This window comes from Pocillopora verrucosa, chromosome 4, assembly GCF_036669915.1.
Source record: "Pocillopora verrucosa isolate sample1 chromosome 4, ASM3666991v2, whole genome shotgun sequence".
NCBI classification, from domain to species: Eukaryota; Metazoa; Cnidaria; class Anthozoa; order Scleractinia; family Pocilloporidae; genus Pocillopora; species Pocillopora verrucosa.
In genome coordinates, this window is record NC_089315.1 from 28,568,884 (window position 1) to 28,587,476 (window position 18,593).

The 18,593-nt window shown below is 38.8% G+C and overlaps 1 protein-coding gene across 8 annotated transcripts in view; it reads left to right on the plus strand.

Annotated features, from left to right (window-relative positions):
- Positions 1–17,471, plus strand: part of LOC131785269 (insulin gene enhancer protein ISL-1) — a 40,207-nt gene extending 22,736 nt beyond the window's left edge. For 6 of the 8 annotated variants that reach the window (XM_059102123.2, XM_059102125.2, XM_059102124.2 and 3 more), the window contains 5 exons: positions 11,955–12,144; positions 12,903–13,162; positions 14,011–14,309; positions 15,166–15,378; positions 17,136–17,471. In XM_059102123.2, the coding sequence (XP_058958106.1) occupies positions 11,955–12,144; positions 12,903–13,162; positions 14,011–14,309; positions 15,166–15,378; positions 17,136–17,201 (1,028 nt within the window). In that variant the 3' untranslated portion in view covers positions 17,202–17,471. Of the gene's footprint in view, positions 1–10,551; positions 10,636–11,663; positions 11,811–11,954; positions 12,145–12,902; positions 13,163–14,010; positions 14,310–15,165; positions 15,379–17,135 lie in introns of those variants that run through there. The other 2 variants (XM_059102122.1, XM_059102130.2) reach the window with 2 other exon arrangements.
- Positions 17,472–18,593: the final 1,122 nt, after the last annotated feature.

Below are 18,593 nucleotides of genomic sequence, written 5' to 3' on the forward strand. Positions count from 1 at the left end.
CGGGATTTTAGAGTGCTTCAATCGAAGCTTAAGTCCAAAACGTTCTGTTTTGATGATGCTGTTTATATCCATGCTTGTATGCAAAGAAAATAACCCCCATTTTTCCACTCATTTGACCGAGTTTTTGAAGCAGGATTGATCAGTCTTGCAAAACATTTCTGACTTAAAAAACATTTCTTTTGCCGCGAAAAGAAGCTATACTAGGTATTAAAACTTCCCTCCTTTTTTGTTTGTCCAAAATTTTCTTGGAATTAAATGACGCCAACCACAGTTTCATTTTGTGTATAGGTAGTGAACAAAGCAAACAAAAGAAATAAGTAAGTTCATTTAACCTATAATTGGGATTTTTGCTTGCCTAGTGTTACTACACTTTCCCCTTTCATTTAGACCTGCTAAATCTTTCATGATTCAATTAAACATTTCTAGCTCTACATGATAAAATCCGTTTTAGAAGCCGCCCGTCTGTCTACGATCTAAGTACATCTGAATCTACAATTGTGTTCATTACAATGCTGTAAATTTGGCGACAATAGCCCGTCGTACGCTCTAGTCTGCCTTTAATGCTCTCAGAATTTAAACATTTACCACAACGCAAGCATTCTTTATGTTAAAAAAGAAAGAAAATTAATTAATGTTATTACTGGCTTCGCAGGTTTGTGACTCTAATCCCTTTGTTTTCGTAACGCTTTCTGAAAAATGTTATTACACGTTCAAACACGGTATCATGTTTTTCCCGCGCCTTGTAACTTCAAAAGAGCCGAATACCTCTCAAGCAAACTTAATTTAGTGAGCTCGTATTTTTGAAGCGTGTTGCCCGCTTTGACTACTAGCAATGTGGTTTGTAAATTAAACATTTGACAGCAAAACAAGTTTCCCCTTATATAACGAAGTTAAACTGGCATTGACTTAATTTTGTGTTGATTTATTGCAAAGGCCATTCAGATTTGTGCACATGCAAGTTTTAAGAAACAGAAACAGTATCCTTTCTCACAGAGATATTTTTGGAAGAATGTCAAATTTTTAATTAGGCTAGTCTCGCCTTCATACTCGGTTTATGCTCAGATCACACCACCATGCTAAAATGTCGAATAAATTGGTGTTTTGTATGGCATGCAAGTCCGTCAGAACAAAATAAAATGTCCCAAGCTTTAAGGAGTTTTTCAAAACTTTTTAGTATCAATATTTGCGATAACATTACATGCCATTTGATTCAACTGAAATATTTAAGTTTCCTAAACTCGAGACAGATTCTTGATATTGGTTCTCAAACAAAAAAATCACTGTTATATTTACGCTGTATCTTTATCTGTAGCCACGCAATACATTGAATTCAAGAAATTAAAAAGGATGTTTATTTTAAGTATGTACGCCAAGACAGAAAGATAAAATTTGATTTGTTTCACACACGCTATTTATTAACAGACGTTTTATTAAAATCTCTTGAATTGCTGACTTATGATTTTGATATATTAAAAGAATGTGTGTTTCTCTCTCTTTGATCGTTTGCAACAGTGACAATGGTGAGATTGTGTTCGTCTGTGTCCTAGACTGGCGTCGCTCAGTCGGGCATTTCCTGACTTTATTTCCGAATATTCTTTGTCTTATCTCCACAAAAAAAGCAATAAAAGTATTCTGGTATTGTGTTTGGGGGTGATAACAGTCCTCGAGTTTATAGACGTTCGCTTCATTAAAAAACGGGAGAGACAACTTTTATTAAAAATAAATCATATACGAGTTTTGAATGCTACTTTTCCGAAAAAAGACACAAATAAAAGAATTGACATTTATATTAGTTACCTGAGCTTTTCCCCTCGAGGTACTTTCAAACTGTTATAAGAAATCATTTCCATAAAGAGTTTAATAAACCTTTACAGAAATAACTCGACGTTCATGATAATTTTACATATAAACTTGACCTGTAATTAAATTTCCTTTAAAGCCTTTTGCTTAGTTTATTAAAATCACCTTCAGTCGAGGAAAACAATGCAAAATGTCATGAATTTTTCATACAACCTTTTTCATTTCCCATTTCAAATTGTCTCGTTTCACCGTCTAATACAAAGTAAGCAAACATTTTGCCATCCACGATCTTGCATCAGTTAGGCATGATATCACAGCGTTCGTGTAAGAAAAACTTTCCTTCGTAAAGTTAATGAAAAACAACGTTTTTGTCTTGGGTTAAGCTTCATTTGTGACCATCCCAGGTTTGGATCCAGGTTTAATTAAATATACAAATTGACACGTTCACAACCAGAGTGCTGAGGAATAAAACTGTTGCAAATTTTCAAAAGTGTTCCCTTTCCAAAAAGAAACGATTAATTTCAAAAGCAAAATCAACTTGAGGAACATAGAGTGTCTGGCACTCTACCTGTTTTAAGCAATTGGTGACAAGAATGAGTAAATTCAACATTTAGGGATCATTTACCATTGCAAATCAGATCACCTTAGACAAGGAAGAAGGAAACGTGAGAGACAAGAACGAAACGCAATTGCTCAGTAATTTGATAGAGACTTTTAACCCTCCAGTGCAACCCACCACAATCAGTTATAACACGGTTAAGCTACATTTTATCAAGCTAAACGCAGCAACAATTAAACTACCCATAAAAGTGCAGGGTCTGCTCCTCAGAGAAGTGTGATAAAGCATTCAGACGAAAAAAACACATGTAAGTCCTATTCTAAGTTTTTAAACCATGATAAGTCACTATATAAATTACGATTAAACATTTCTGACCTTTTCAGTTTTGAAATTACAGCCGTCGGTGTACAACTGTTATGTATACCCCAAAAGACTATGCTTGTCATGCAAGAGGAGTCCACATCATGCGTGTTGGTTTTTTCATTTTTTAGTTGTCTTTGGCTACAATCATACTACTGTACCCCCCTTTTTTAAGTCGTCATCTTTTTTACAGGTACAATATCAAAGAAAAAAAAATCAATAAAAAATTCGAAAAATGTGGATAAATTTTAAAGAATGAGCCGCCACCTTGGATTCGAACGACTTAGCAAGAAGGATAAAATCTGCTAAGAGGTCTGTTAGCTGTTTACTTCTCGTTCCATACCTCACTTTAAATGAATCTATCTGCACACTCACATTCCTAGAATTCTGAGCAACAGCGGCACATATTCAATCATGGTTGTGCAACTTGAAGTGTTTTGTATTGCTAGCACTGTTTCAGGTGTAATCAATTTGGAACGGTCTGCGCTAAATTTAGTCTGAGAGTTTGTCTCTCGAGAATTTAGCCTTTGACACTTTTGAAGTGTGAAAGATTTGAGTCTTTCGTAAGAGTGATTTCGCAATATACAATGGTTGATTATTAGTTATGAGAAGCCAAGAAGTAGCCTGAATCTACGGCTTTTAAAAAAACCATTTTCCTTTCCGTAATATCACTGATTGAGGAAACGTGACAGGAATATTGTGTTAATGCCACCTCTAGAATTCCAGTGCTGTCCATAGAAGTTGAAAGAATTAACCACAACGTTCCCCGGGTCTGATATCAAAATACTTGTGGTTCCAAATTAAACTTGTGATATTGACCTCGCCTATGGGTTCAAGACCACTCCTCAAACATGTCGCAAGAGCTTTCAAAAAGCGGATCATATCTGTAGGAACGTTTCTACGCACAACTCAAAAGGAAATCACGTTCTTCTTGTGCTGATTCTAGAAAGGTGTGGCCCGTGTTTTTGCCACCCCATCTTGGAGAGGTTTTTCCGAATATATTCAGCGACTGAATCATTCTTGTGTAAGAAAACATCCTATATTACAACCCAATATAAAAGTATCAATGTCACACTCGTGGTACGCGAAGAACACCATATGTGACTCACTTTTTCGGACTGTATTTATACGTTTTTGTTTGACAACCGTCAGCCTCTTACTTGCAAAGCGTAGCGCAATGTTAAACGCTGATGTTGAAGATCTTTCCTCTCAAGAAGGCAAGTATTTCTTTCTGTCATTATTTTTACTTTTTCGAACATATCAGACGACTCAAGTGACCTCTTTAGAGTTATATAAGCAACTTCTATCTTTGGCACTATCCACTCCTTCGCTATCAAGGCGCGTTAAATTATCTTAGCTTTTGAAGCTCTAAGACGATGCTCTCGATAAACAGTCATCCAATGGGACGATGCACTACATTTCTACTCATGAATGATAGCAGAAGTGTAGATAGACTTAAGATAATTGGCCCAATTACATAACTTTCCAATTTTGTGCGGTCTAAGTTCTGCACCAAATCAGTTCCCGACTGTGCGTGTGTCAGTTAAAATGATACCAAAACGATACTTAGTTTATTGAAGGGCGGGTAACCCGACTTAGCTGTTAACTTATCCTTTGTTTTTGTCTGACACCTTAGAGGGCTTTGGCTAAATAAGCATTTTACACAGTCTAGGATTGAGCTTTGTTCTCCAAGAAATGTTGTGGTTATCAGGGCTCTAAAGAAACTTATCATTACCTGACTTAGACTTGACCAACTTTTTAACTTGAACTTTGTCGGTTTTCGTGTTTTCCTGCATAGTTTAAAACGAGTGCAATTATTCTTATCAATATTTCTTATAAGAAATATTCGAGCTCTGACCTCACGACATTTTAACGAGGTTAAGTGATCCTTTTTTTTAACTCTTTTGTCGTGGAAAGTTATGGACGTTTAGAAAAGGTATTCCTTTTCCCTCCCTCAACAAAAAGTATATGTTGTCCTGTCTCTTTGTTTATGGTTTGAACAATTCAGTGATCGCTCTATTCTGAAACAAGAATTGTAAAATACTGGCAACAATGATTTTTCCGCGAATGAAGCTTCCACACTAATATTGTCGTTCTTGATTTTACCTATGTGTTGACAACTTTTAGCATAATTCCTACTGCAAGACCAAATAATGAAGGGATGGTATATTGAAATGTGTTTTCCTTATCGAGAATCGACCTGATTTTCATAGAGCACTCATGAGAAAATGGCTTTCTCGCGTTTAGTGGTGTCACAAATACCTAGTAGGTTTGAAACGAAAAAGATCCGTATCACCTTGATCAAACAATCTGTCAATGCCGGAATTAACCTGGATTTTGTTTTCTTAAGTTGCACACAAAATATTCGTAACTATAAGTCATGTGTTTTAAATTGCAACTTGAACAAAGATTTAGATTTATACGTTTTGATATAGCCGCCTGATAGTGACTTGACAGTGTAAAGGGGCATCAAGCCTTTCTCAAATGTACTAACTTTCCCTCTCTTTCTTTTAGTTCCTTGTCTCTTCTTTAAATCTCTTTTCTATTCTGTTTTACTTCTCTTTCCGAAATTAATTTCCATTTTCTCTTTTCCTACTTTTCACCTCTCTCTTTTCTTCCTCTTCTCCGCATTTCCTATGATGACCAGTCGTCTCCACTTCTCCTTTTCCTACAAGTATCCTTCTACTTTGCTTTCATCAGCTGGTCATTACCGTCCTTTTGAGGTGAACTTCAGTTGTTGTTTACTTATTTGCTTTGGTTGTCTAAGTTGTTCGCCAAACACAGGACACTCATCACTATCCACAAAAAATGACCTTTGTATCCTCTTGATAATTCAATTTTTCCTTGAAGGCCCGCGGAGATGATTGTATCCAAATTGGAACTGCCTAGTTCTTAGGTTTTAAATTCAGCCGAACCTAACGCGCGTAGAAAACATGAAAATTTGAATTAAAAATGTTTTCGCAAATCTCTTTTAACTCAAGTTGGCACAAAATTCTTGGTTAGTTGTTGGCAAATGTAGACCATCTGAATCCGTTGGAGAATACTGCTCGATATATTTGACAACAAATCAGATGTTTGATCATCCGTTTATCTCGCCTATTTAGAGGTGTAAAATTTTTACATCCGACCTACATGTACATTAAGATTAGTTGCTATTTTGTTCCTTACATGCGATCACATTTTGAAGAAAGATGTTAAAAAATTTATCTCGAGCGTGGGACACAAAAATAAATCCCGGAAGATTCGAAAGCTGATTTCGCGGCGATTACCCTACAAAACACGCTACTGAGAACTCGACCGACAGCAAGGCTAGACGTCCATGCGTATCTTACATATGTAGCACGCGTGTTTCGAATGCTTATTCTTGAATTTACCATTAGATAGTAATTGGAACAGCCCTGTTTGATTCCACCAAAATTTCGTAGAAGGAAATTTAGATTTAGAAAATGTGATGTCTAGACCTGAATTAAATAACTACCTGCGACGGTGGAATCTGCGGTTGATAAATTCATTGCAGACAGATATTTCAATTATCTACACTCACTTCACTGATTGTACATCAATAAATATTGCATCAACGTTATTTGATATAAAGTATTTGAGTCAGTCGGGAATGGAACTCCATAAATACGTATTTTGTCTTACGGAAATTAAATGAGGAGGAGAAATGAATTGCTTTGCATGATTTTTCATACACATGTGGCCATTATTTATCTTCACTGATATATTTTAGTTAAATGCGACACAAACTACACAAAATACTGAAAAGTATTTCTTGGCTGAAGTAATTTATGGACAGTATATGAGTTCGTTATTTTGGAACGTTTCTATTAACTAATGCAAGACCCTTTGCGTCTATTTTGCCTCAACTGTTGTACTCAGTACATAGGCGATATTAAGAAGTAAATTGATTTTTGTGGATTCATTTTCCTTATTTCCCTGTTTTTGCTTTTAGATAAATGATGGTGCGAACCAATATGTTACTTCGAATCTTCATTTTTATCCTAAGAAAAATTTGCAAATCCTGATAACTTGTAACCGGTACAGGTGCAGTCAAGATTGAGTTCGATTCGTCCGCAATATCCAGGGGATTTGCCACATCTGAATTCATGAAACATTTATAGGTATCAATGATAAAATATGTGTAGTTCTTATCATTATCTGCGAGATTATTCGTATCTCTTCTTTGCTAACTTCAATTTATGGGCTTCTCTCGCTTTGTAAAGGTCAGAGAAAGCCAAAGATGGCCAAAATCTCTGATTTGATGCAATATGACTAGAGAATCTGCCCAATGAATTGAACACTCTTCCAAAACACTCTTTAGTCCCAAAATAAACTTTAAGCGATGTGAAGAACTCACTCAACTTGGATAGATTTGTTTTTGTTTAACTCCATGCTGTGTTAATTATTTTACAATTTCCCTAGATTTGTAAACGTTGCTACCTCGTAAATAAAGGTTGGATTATCTCTTTGCCGGACTTAAGAGAGCACCAGATGTCAGTTGACGACATAAAGATTGCAAAGCTCAAGAGATTTTGAAAAGTATCGAGAACGTATTTCGTGATTCCGAAAAGCAAACAATCTCATTGTCTAGCTGCTTCAGGCGTTTACGAAGAAAGAAAGGAAACATTTCCTCTGATGAGGAAAAAGTCTTTGAAATCATATGATTTCCATGATTGATAATTCCGCTCAAAAGTGTTTTACGTACGAACATGATTTCAAGTCACTCGCTCGAGTGAAAAGAATTACCTCTTTATTTGCGGAGAATTGAAATATTACAATATAGTGAGTATTTTACAGAAAGAAAATATATTCTTTTGTGACCTTCAAATATTCTTCTGATAAACTACACTTAACCCACATAAAGATATAAAATCTGCACAATGAATTTTACATACTTTTTCAGATACGATCTTTTTCGGAAAGATTGCGTTAATTGTGGTGCCAAGCTGTTCCTTGAAGGCATAAATTTTTATTTTAGGTTTGGGTTACGTTTCCTCTGTACATTTTCCTTCGCTACTAACTCAAAATTCTGAATATGCAGTTATTAAAAAATATGGCCGTGGATTATTCTTAAATGTAAAGAGCAAATATAAAGTAAATATACTTTCTTTTGACTTCTTTTGTGAGGATCAAGACAAAAAAAGGACAGCGGAACAGAATAATTACCGAACGATGTCTTGGTCACAATGGAAGTTGTTTGTTTTTCTCACTTCAAGCGCTGCCTAAAGAGAAAATTCCCACGGGCTATTTGGCGTAAACAGAGGTTCTCTCATTATTTGATTCATATTTTCCTAAATATTATTTTTTATCTCAAAACCTCTCAAATTAATTTACAAGGAGTGGTTCTTATAAATATAGGTCAGAATTCTTCGAATTTTTCGTGCTTCAGTTTCTTATTACCAGCAAAAAGTTTGAACGTATAAAGAAATCGCCTTGTCGCTAATTGCGGCCCCAAATGTTTCTTGCGTCCATTTGCTCTCGGGCAGCAGATGTTTTAGCTTTTGTGTATAATTTCCCTCTTAATATTAGGAATTACCCACGGCAAAAAACGGAAACACGGTAAACGGAGTGGTTTGTGCGACAAACGTTTTTTTCTTTTTTTTTTTCAGTCTTCGTGGCAACCAAACCACACGATTTCTTCTTAATTTGCCACATTGTGTAAATTTCGTTATCCATTTTTGACAGTAATATCGCCATTCCCCTTGATCACATATTTTCCCGCCATTTTGACACGGTGATTGTTTTTCTTTTAATACCGCCAGCTGAGATATAACAAAGCCTAAAAATATTAACAAACATATCTGGAAGTTCTTTTGGAGAAAACCTTCCTTAAATGTCATTTTGCTGAAAATACATGTGTTACTTTTCGCTGAAGATGTCGACGGGATGTCTACACTTTCGTAACCAGACAATCTCGTAAATTGCCCATATCCAGCTCGAGAATTGAGGTCAAAACTGTGCCGGAGGTTACGAAATTCGACATTGAAAGACATCCTCATTAGGAAATTCTTTGCCAAAGTAGACAGAATACTTTTTGATCCTTACAATGTGATATTGTTGAAGTTTACACAATGTTGTGTACATTTATATTTAAGACGCGAAGCGGCTGCTTTCTTAGTTGTTGAATATTGCTTCTAATTGCCTTGTATTTTTGCCCCTTTCTCCATTTTAAATCGCATGTAACGCTGATCTATGACTTACACACCTTACTTTCATCGAGGCGACAACCAGCTTTGTGCTTCTAAATTACCACTATAGACAAGCAATCGTTCAATATTTTTAGCACAGCATTTACGCTAGGCTCGCTTTAAATGTGTAAAATAAAAAACGCCATGTTTGCCAGGTTTTCTTTTTTTTTCATCGAAGCTAATTTGAATGTTCAACAAATAGAGTTGAATGATTATTGTAACTTGTTTTAAAATTCGAATGACCTTTGTTCGCGTAATCTACATTAAACAAAGTCAGATGAAGAAAACTGGGTACTCTCCGCTAAATGTAAATGCAACTACACATAGCTGGTCTTTTACATCGAATATATTTTCATTTTCCTGACTTGAAAATATCATAATCGCATCTCCGTGTTCTTTTTTTTCCTCATGACCAGGCAACTGCTTTAACCGCAATGTTACTCTGACGATCTGACTTAATTTTGAAATATGCAAGATCATTACAAAGTACACAGGATTAGGGTTTTTTTGTAATTTAACTCTGCGTTCAAAAAGCTGCCGGAATCATGCACGAAAACAGTGATGAAATACAGTGATACCTTACTTCAAGAAATTCTCTAACCCTAATGAGCTGTTCGAATATAAAAAAAAAATCAATTTTAATTTTCGATCACATCGTATTCTTTAGCGACACGTTTGTTTCGACACTATGGAGCCATTTGCACCTGTTTTATGGTTTTCATTTTCGATTACATATTTTCCTGTTGCTATAAAAAAGCACCTTTTTGGACTTATCTAACCTGGATGATAATTCCTTTTTTAAGAACAAGTTCCTTTCTAAAACTACCAAACAATATACTTTATGGTAGGGTGAAAATAGAAATCGAATTGCGTAGAATTACATTTTCTTTTTTCCTAGCTATGAATTACATTTCCGGAAATTGAGCCGGAACAACCTCTAAAGAGAAATTTGACTCCATGCAAAGAAATCTTATGCGAGCATGTTCACCGCCACCAGAGCGGCGCCACTGCTTAATATCAACAGCAGAATCACCAATAAACTTATTATTCGGGTTCCGTTTCTATGCAAACAATCTGGGGTTGGGAAAAATTTCAACCAAGGCAACGAAAGATGACTTGCAAAGACCGTGCGAGAAATTATTCTTCGCAACGACCTTTATTTATGGAGAGTTCACTCACATTACATGTAGCAATTGAGCTTAGCTAAATTGCTGTTACGCTTGTCTTGTCTGTCCCTATTTTTTTTCCCTCGTTTGCGATTTGACATTCTGTTCTCGATCATGCAAGCAAATGTCAATCAGTGATATTCAGCGGTTTGGAAGAATTCCACAATGCGAGTAAAATATTTCAAGGTGTTTTGATCCAATTTAGTTGTGTCGATTCTGTTAACTCTCCCTCTCTCTTGCCTTTCGGCGCACTCCAAATAAGTAATCCTTGTGTAAGACGGATCGGAAATCCTATAAACGAGACAGTTCAGATTAGGGTTGGACAATCCAGCTTAGGTGTAACGCTCCATTAGCTAAGGCAAATTTCGCGCAGTTGCTTGGAGTAGGAAGTCTGGAACCGAGAGTTCCGTAAATGAGGTGTTTGACAAGTGAATATGACAGATAATTAATATATGAATTAGTTGGGCTGGCTGCAACAATGCCGTCAGACGATCAAGAGATATGTTTGACAACGGTGAATGGTTTTTTAAATCCCGGAGTTGTACTAGGAAAACAAAAGGTATTATTCCGCGTTGTGTTGAGCACAAACGTTTTCAATGGCGACTTTGTTCTGCTATTCAAAGGGAAAATTTCTCGGGTAAATATTTTTCATTCCAATTTGTGTCAATATCAAGACCTCTCTAGTTTTGAACATCGCGGCTTGTCTGGGTTTTGTGGGGGTTGAGAGTTCCTATCAGCAAGCGATAGAAAGATATCAAACCCGACAATATCTCGCCAATTGGTGACCGCCGAGGCGGAGCTCCTAACTAGGACGTGCTAAATCTCGTTTGGTTCCTTTCACAAATTTCTGCTAATTATATCGAAGTGTTTGAGGTTCAATGAGATCCAACCCCAAATCCACCCTTTTGTTTTGATTCAAATTTGCTTGTTGTTGCGCCGCCAAGCATAGAGAATTGAACAAAGCGTTCACATTGCCCTCGATCGGTTGGCACTGCTTTTGACGGCACATAAACAGTTTGCTTGTTACAAAGGCGACTTCTATTCAGCGATTCAGTGACAACGCCAGTGCCTGATTCAATTCAATTGCGAAATTATCGACTAAATTTATTTCACACGCACCCAAACAGATATCGGGGCGTCCTTCAAGAAGAACGGTAACAGATATTGGTTTTGTGACTTTCCACGTGCGTGAGTAAACGGGAAATACAAAAGTCAGCTGTCACTTTCAATAACAACTTCGAGGCATTTGCTTGCGACGGACCAGAAATCTTGATCTCTGATCGTCAACAAGGCTCTTCAATATCGCGATCAGCAAGGCTACGGCCGTTGGCTCGTTCCATATGTTCGGAACAGTATACTAAAATTTATCTGTGGTTAGTTTCTTAACATACACCTGCGTTTATCGCAGATTCAAATCTAAAAAAACGCGCAAAGTTTGACAAGTGGTGAAAGGTGAGCGACCAATGACAAGTGTGGCATTCACAACTGGGTACCAATTTGTAAAATTGGTGGTAGAGCCTCCGGCCAATAAAATGCCGGACAATGACAGCTCAAGTCACGTGTCTCTGTACGATCCGGCTGCGCCAATCGCATAACGCATCTAAAGAGATCGGAATTTTGAAGTATTCGGTTCGTCAGCTGGCAGTGTCGCTCAGTTAGTAATCCCATTTTGGTTGATATCACCAAGAGTGTATTCTGAAGCTTCCTCGGGAATGAGCGATCAGGAACTTCAACGTACGTGGTTCACCCGATGCTATTTCCCTGCTCGTCAAAATAAACCTTCTCCCAGCGCCGCGGCTCTCTTGGACTCACAAAGTATTTCCTGTCACGCTTTTAGACCAAGGAGCTCTTAAGTTTTGTTTTGTGTTTCTTTTGCAGAGAAGCGTCGAATATCTATGTGTGTCGGCTGCGGATCTCAGATTCAAGACCAGTACATTCTCCGCGTAGCACCCGACTTGGAGTGGCACGCAGGCTGTCTCAAATGCGCGGACTGCCACACGTATCTGGACGAGACATGTACTTGTTTTGTGCGCGACGGAAAGACGTACTGCAAACGTGATTATGTTAGGTAAGCCAGAGTAGTCTGCTGCTGCGAAATCAAGATCTCAGACCTGCCGGGTGCGATCAAATCGCGATCAACACATACATTTCCAATTTTGGCCGCCGGCGTAGCCACCAAACCGTGTTCATCGTAGGATTACGGCAGCTTATTACAAACATTGACGGCATATTATTCAGGCGAAGGAATCAATGTTGTTAATTACGAAGACAGAGTGCTTGTTTGATCCTTATGACCGTATTGTCTTCACAAAGCCATAGCGTAAGCCAGCGGCTAGTTACCTGCCCTGATTTCACCCGCTGTGTTATATCATGCATAGATATTTCGGTTTGTGCTCTGTGTTGCGTCGAATCAGGGAAGCTAATTATAAAGAAATTCACACGGTTAACGGGCGGCTGGAGTTCAGGAAATTTAGTTCACACAAGTTATTTTCTGACTCCGCCTCTTTCGTATTGTGGGCAAGCGAGGCGGGAAAGTTTGCTAACTCGACAAGCAGGAGGCTAAAGGTACAATTTAGATTTGTGGTTTCCTTAAATTTCGCTTTCGATCTTGAGTGTGTACGTTGCGTAGCCTTCTGCGCTTTTACGCATATTCAGTATTTTGACTGAGTTCGAATAAAGGAGCGGGAAGAATTTCAAATCTGCCACTGACGGGTCACTCTGCATACGAATGAATTCGAAACAGATCTATTTGCGAAAGTTGTTCTTGCGAAGCGCATTATTTGCTTTAAAGCCATTGTGGAATACTTCTGCTTTTCTGTTCTCCAGGTTGTTTGGCACAAAGTGCGCCAAGTGCTCCCGGTCGGTGACCAAAAATGATTTCGTGATGAGGGCCAAGAATCAAATCTATCACATAGACTGTTTTCGCTGCATCGCCTGCAGTAGACAGCTAGTACCAGGAGACGAATTTGCTCTGCGGGAGGATGGGTTATTTTGTAAAGAAGACAACGAAATTGTGGAGAAAGCTACGGCAACAGCTCAAGCGGCTCATGCTCGCGGAGGACAAAGATCTTCGTCTCAATCATCAGGTAAGTCGGTCTGTCTCTTCTCTCCGTGTTGCTTCTTCGATGCGGTAGGTCTTGTCAGAGTATATATCACAACCTAATCAAATTGGGGTTGATAACGCTATTAGTAACAACGATTGACTCTGCATGTATCCAAGGTAGCTTCTAAATTACCCAAAATCATTTTGGCCGAAAGAACCAGGCGTATGGCGTCGTGTTGTGTGTGTTTTTAGGTTTCGGGCGCTTCATGTGAGGCCCTCTGTGGATAAGCAACTTGCAAATTGGATTTCGGTGATCTTCCCAGAGAGTATTACAACTCAAAGCCTTTAGTCATAAAAGAATATTATAACACGTTCAGTCATCGCTAGTGGCTTAATTCCAAATTGAATGTTTGTTGGCAATATCCTCGGTTCTCAATTATAGAGTTCAACACGTATAAGTACTTGTGACATTCATTTCCGATTATAGAGTTTCGTGATGGCAAATTGAGTGAGCCATCTATGCATTTTTTAAACATCAGCGCACTGTTAAGACTAGGCAGTTTAGGATGTAGTTTTAAACTCAAAAATTAACGTCAAGCCGTGATAATTCAGCTAGAACTGTCGATGTGTATGTTACCTCCTCCGAAGTAAAAACATTTCCGCAGGAAAATACAAAATCTTAAGTGAAGGATGTTTGTACGAGACAGTCAGTATAATTGCGAGTGAGAAGTGGTGGCTCACGAATTTTACCACTATTCATTTATAGACTTGAAAGCCCCATATTGTCACTGCTAAGTATTCCCCTTGAACCCCCGTTTCGACCCTCGAAATATTAGGTTCGACCTCGAACGGACCACAAGCTTACGCTTACCGTAATAAATAACTTTATAGCGCACTCAAACGGCCAACCGGATGGCTCACCGACGCGACGTGGGAAATCAGAAAAAACGACGAGGGTTCGCACCGTGTTGAACGAAAAGCAGTTGCACACTTTACGGACGTGCTACGCGGCGAATCCGCGACCCGATGCGATGATGAAGGAACAGTTAGTGGAGATGACAGGGCTGAGTCCTCGAGTGATACGAGTGTGGTTTCAGAATAAACGCTGTAAGGACAAGAAGAAATCTATGATGCTTAACAAAACTTCCTCGCATCACCAACATCAGGGACCAGGTTCAGACGACGGGCAGGTAATGTCTTCAATTTTTAAGTTTCCTTTCAGCCGTTTGTAATGAGCGTACGAGCGAGTCTTGTCATTGTATTCGAGCGTTAACACTTAGTTCTGTCAGCGCAAAGACGGAAACAAAAATACTATTTACGCACAGGTGGTTAATCGAGCTTGGCAAGCAAACGTAAGGCATTTTCTCCTGTTTTTTTGTTATCACTAAAAAGCGCTTTGCGCCTTGATTTCGGATCTTTTTCATTCTTCGCCGATCGAGGATGTTTCTTGTTAACATAATTGGAAGAATTAGGTTGAAGGTGTTAATTTTAAATTGTTAGCATTCACAGCTGGCTCGACGGCTCCGCGTTATTTTAGAGCATAGCCTGACAAGAATTTCCCCGACTTCCTCGTTAAACTAGTGACCAGCCATGGAAATTGTTTGCTTATTTCGCGGTGATCTCGATTAAGGAGCAGAGCGACGTTCGAAGGCGATTTCTAAATGAGTCAACCTTTTGAATATGAATATACAAGAAGTGTGTGGCCTATTATAAAATCATTCTTGCTCGCTGACGGACTTCGTTAGCGAGGTTTGCATCTGATGACGTTGTGTTATTATCACATGTACACAGTGACAACTAAAACTGTTGCTCGAAACTCTAAGATTTGAGACTTCAATGATTATCGCCTTTACCGCATACTCGTAGTTTGCTAAAAGGCCACTCGCAGATTCTAGCTAAAAATGCAATTACCATTACTCTCGGTTGGAGCTCTACTGTATACGTTTTGTAAAGGCAAACATAGCAAGGCCGAAGTCATAATAATTGGCCCGAATTTTATAACTCTGTTTTGTGATCAAATTGTATCTTTATACGCTCTATATACAGAGTCCGACGGGTAGCTCTCCGAATGCAATTTCCCGCTCCCTACCGCCATCAGCTATTTCGGGTGTTCAGACGTATTCTACGAATTTAACTCCACCTTCGCTAAGACCGCCAGCTGACGTCTCACTGAGCGATCTACCCGGATATCAGCCTTGGAAGGCTCTCAATGAATTCGCTTTACACAACGATATGGATCAAGGTCCGTTTCAACAACTGGTAAGCGTACTTGGCATGTCTAGCTAAGCTAAGTTAAGCATGCATGTATCATCTAACTTTAAACTTTATTTGTGTCAAGGTGTCCTTTGTGTTTTTTTACAGTTTCCACTCTCGTTCCACCCGCGTGCAAGTATAACATCTTGAACAGTTTAAATGGTCCAATTATACGGCTTGCAAAGCGCTATCTATTAACGCAAGCAAGCGTTTAACTCATCTCAAACGGAAACCCTTGTGTTCAAAATATATCCAAAGGAGAGATTTTGTACCCCTAGGGGACCATTAATTCATCCATCCAAGCGTGCATACATTGAGGCGAGCTTGTGTTTTTTTGTGTATGACAAGATAATTGCACTCCTTCTGAATAGAAGGCTCGCCTATTTTGCATAACTCTATTCATCGTCTTCGATCAAAGCAACTAGGATACTGAATTGCCAATTCACTTTTTCAGAATCTCCCTCGGTCCGTTCGTAGTCGGTAAAATAATTCTTTTTGTAGCAAGGTGCTCACTAGTGTCAACTCTTCCAAGAGGACTTTCACCTATACCTAACGGCATTGTTAAAATCTATTGCAAGAAGAAAATTCGTTTTGGTCGGGGCTTTACTGAAAGTGACGGAACCTGACGTTGTTTTTTTTTTATTTCTACTTAAGTTTGTTTTTGGGTTTGTGATCTTTGTTACTGGACGTCGGTTTCTTTCGTGTGGTGTGAAGATGCAGTTATGGCAAAGTGAAATTTGCGAGCATTGTATGGCATTGTGATTTGTACTAATTGCCTCACACCTTTTACAACAAAGCCTTCTCGGAAGAAATGGAAACTTAGCCTTGTGTACTTTTCTCACTGCTTAAAGAAGAAAAACTGCAGGCAATTATCATTGGCGCTTAAACTCCACCAGCGCCGGTGGTCCAGCAAATTATTGGCAGCTATTCTTTACGAAGGTATCGCAAAATTTCCCAATTGTAAGACTGAATTTGTACCGTAATGAACAAGACACCGGTAGGGCATTGTTGTTTTCGAACACTCTCCAAATATACGAAGCTAATGAATCCAGTTCGCAGTTTCGTGAACTCATGAAGACCCTAAATCAAGTGTAACTTGAGCAGTTATTCATCTTACGGTATTTCTTCTCAATTCTTGTTCATTCTCAACATTCCACGTTCTGAAAACACCACAATATTGGATTAGAGGCAGAAGAAAGCGGGATTTTTTAGAATTTCCGCGCTCGTCACCTTCGAAGCTTTCTATTAGTTTTTTAAATCTGGCAGAGCGTCGTGGAATCGACGGCCATAGGCTTAGAAGTCGAAAACTTAAACATTCAACCAATAACAAAGACGTTTTTTGACCTTTTTCCTAACAGCGGGATATTTGTTGAGTTAATCGTGATAAACATCCACTTCCCAGCATGTGGTAAAAGAGTTCATTTAGGAAAAACAAAGAACACATGCGTAAGTCTTTACGCTGTGCGATGGTAGCATTTTTTTACACAAGAATCTCAGCGACGCTTGTAACTACTAAAACAACCAGAATGGCAAAATTTATTTGCGTTTTCTCTTTGAAAATCAGCCGAGAAAAGTAAAGCTAGCACATCTTATTCTAAGGCGAACTCTTTGTGCCCTTGGCTCGACTATGCCCTTGTATCAAACCCTATCGGTCTTGTCTCATTTGAACACTTCGTAATCTGTTTGTTCCCGTTGTGTAGACAGAATTGGCTGCGCTGACATTCCCTTTCGCACAAACTTATTTTAACCCTCTCTCTTGTTAGGTGCAGTTTTCGGAGCAGGCGCCCCATTTGGTATCGCGAACGCATGAAGGAATAGGGGCAAATTGAAATCCTCGACTCCTCGACCAAAGACTTTCTATCCTAAGGAACTTATGAGGAGTGGACGTCCAACGAATGGCACACGCTCATCTTCCGAAAATCTTAATTTATTTCTTCTATCGCAAGCCGCAACGAACATTCTATTTAGCGTAAGTTCAGCATGAATTATGGCAAGGGGCATAACATTATGCTCTTGTGTCGACAGTGTATATATCCTATAGGATCCGTTTCACGGGATGAGAGAGAGACGTTCTCAATAAAGATAAAAGTACATCAGGATACAGTGTTTGCGTATTAAATTGTTTTCCCAAATTATCCATCGCTAGACTTCAGTCGTGAAGAACGTAGAACCACGATGTAATATTCAATCAGCGACACGGTGGCTTACCCTACGCGCGCTGCTGAAGTCGAAGGCTTTTTACGCGCGTGTTGCGGTAAAGATACGATCTTTTAACCCGTGCATGTCCTGCTGAATGTTTTGAAAACAAATATGGTAAGTCTTTGTTTCGGCTGCAAGATGAGACAAGGTTTGAGCATTCACCGAACGGTTTCCTTCGATGATATAAGAAAAAGATCGATGGCATGAGCCAACACCGATTTTACAAAGTGAAATTTTCGCGGCGTTGCCGAGCATATCTACAGCGTACTGTACTGGCAATTTAGCATGATAAATGTTTGAGTGTTGCAGACAATTACAGTGACAAGGGCTTCATGTTAAGATTTTTTTTTGACAAAAAATATCTTTCTAGACACAGAGGTGCCTTAAAGACCGAAAATGTCTGGTGCTGTTTTGCAAGTTTGACACTTTGAACCCCGCCTTGTTTTGTCTTTTGGTTCGTTTTGTCATTCCCCTCTTCCCTTTCCTTCCTCTCTAGATACTGCTGATAATGAGATAAATCGCCCACGAAAGGGGATTGATGAATATTTGTATACATCTTCATCGTTCATCACTTTGAAAGGAAAAGGCGGAGTGAAACGCTTAAAAGTCGATGTTTATCGAATTGCTCGCGGACTAAATTGTTCGCAGAGTCAACCTATTTTCCTTCGGGATATAACAAAACTATTCTAGCCAGCACCTGCACAAGAACTTTCGTGTGCTTTGCCCCCTTATCGCCTCGGGCTAGAGAAACGGGAAAGAATGGAACTTTCTGATAGGTTTCTTTTTTGTTTTGAGTTATTATGCAGTGTAATGGCTTCTGACAGCCATTGTGATCAACATGTGATTTTACCGTGGTCGATGCTGTGTGCTCCTTTAGAAAGTGCTTCCTGTTTGGTTAGTTATGTTCGGGAATAGGCACTTGCCTTTGAAATGTTTGCCAAGTGTTTGGCCCCGAATCTGATTTTTTTCACGTGCAGAAACTTTGCGTGATCTTTTTGTTTTGCGTGCTTAATATGCAGACA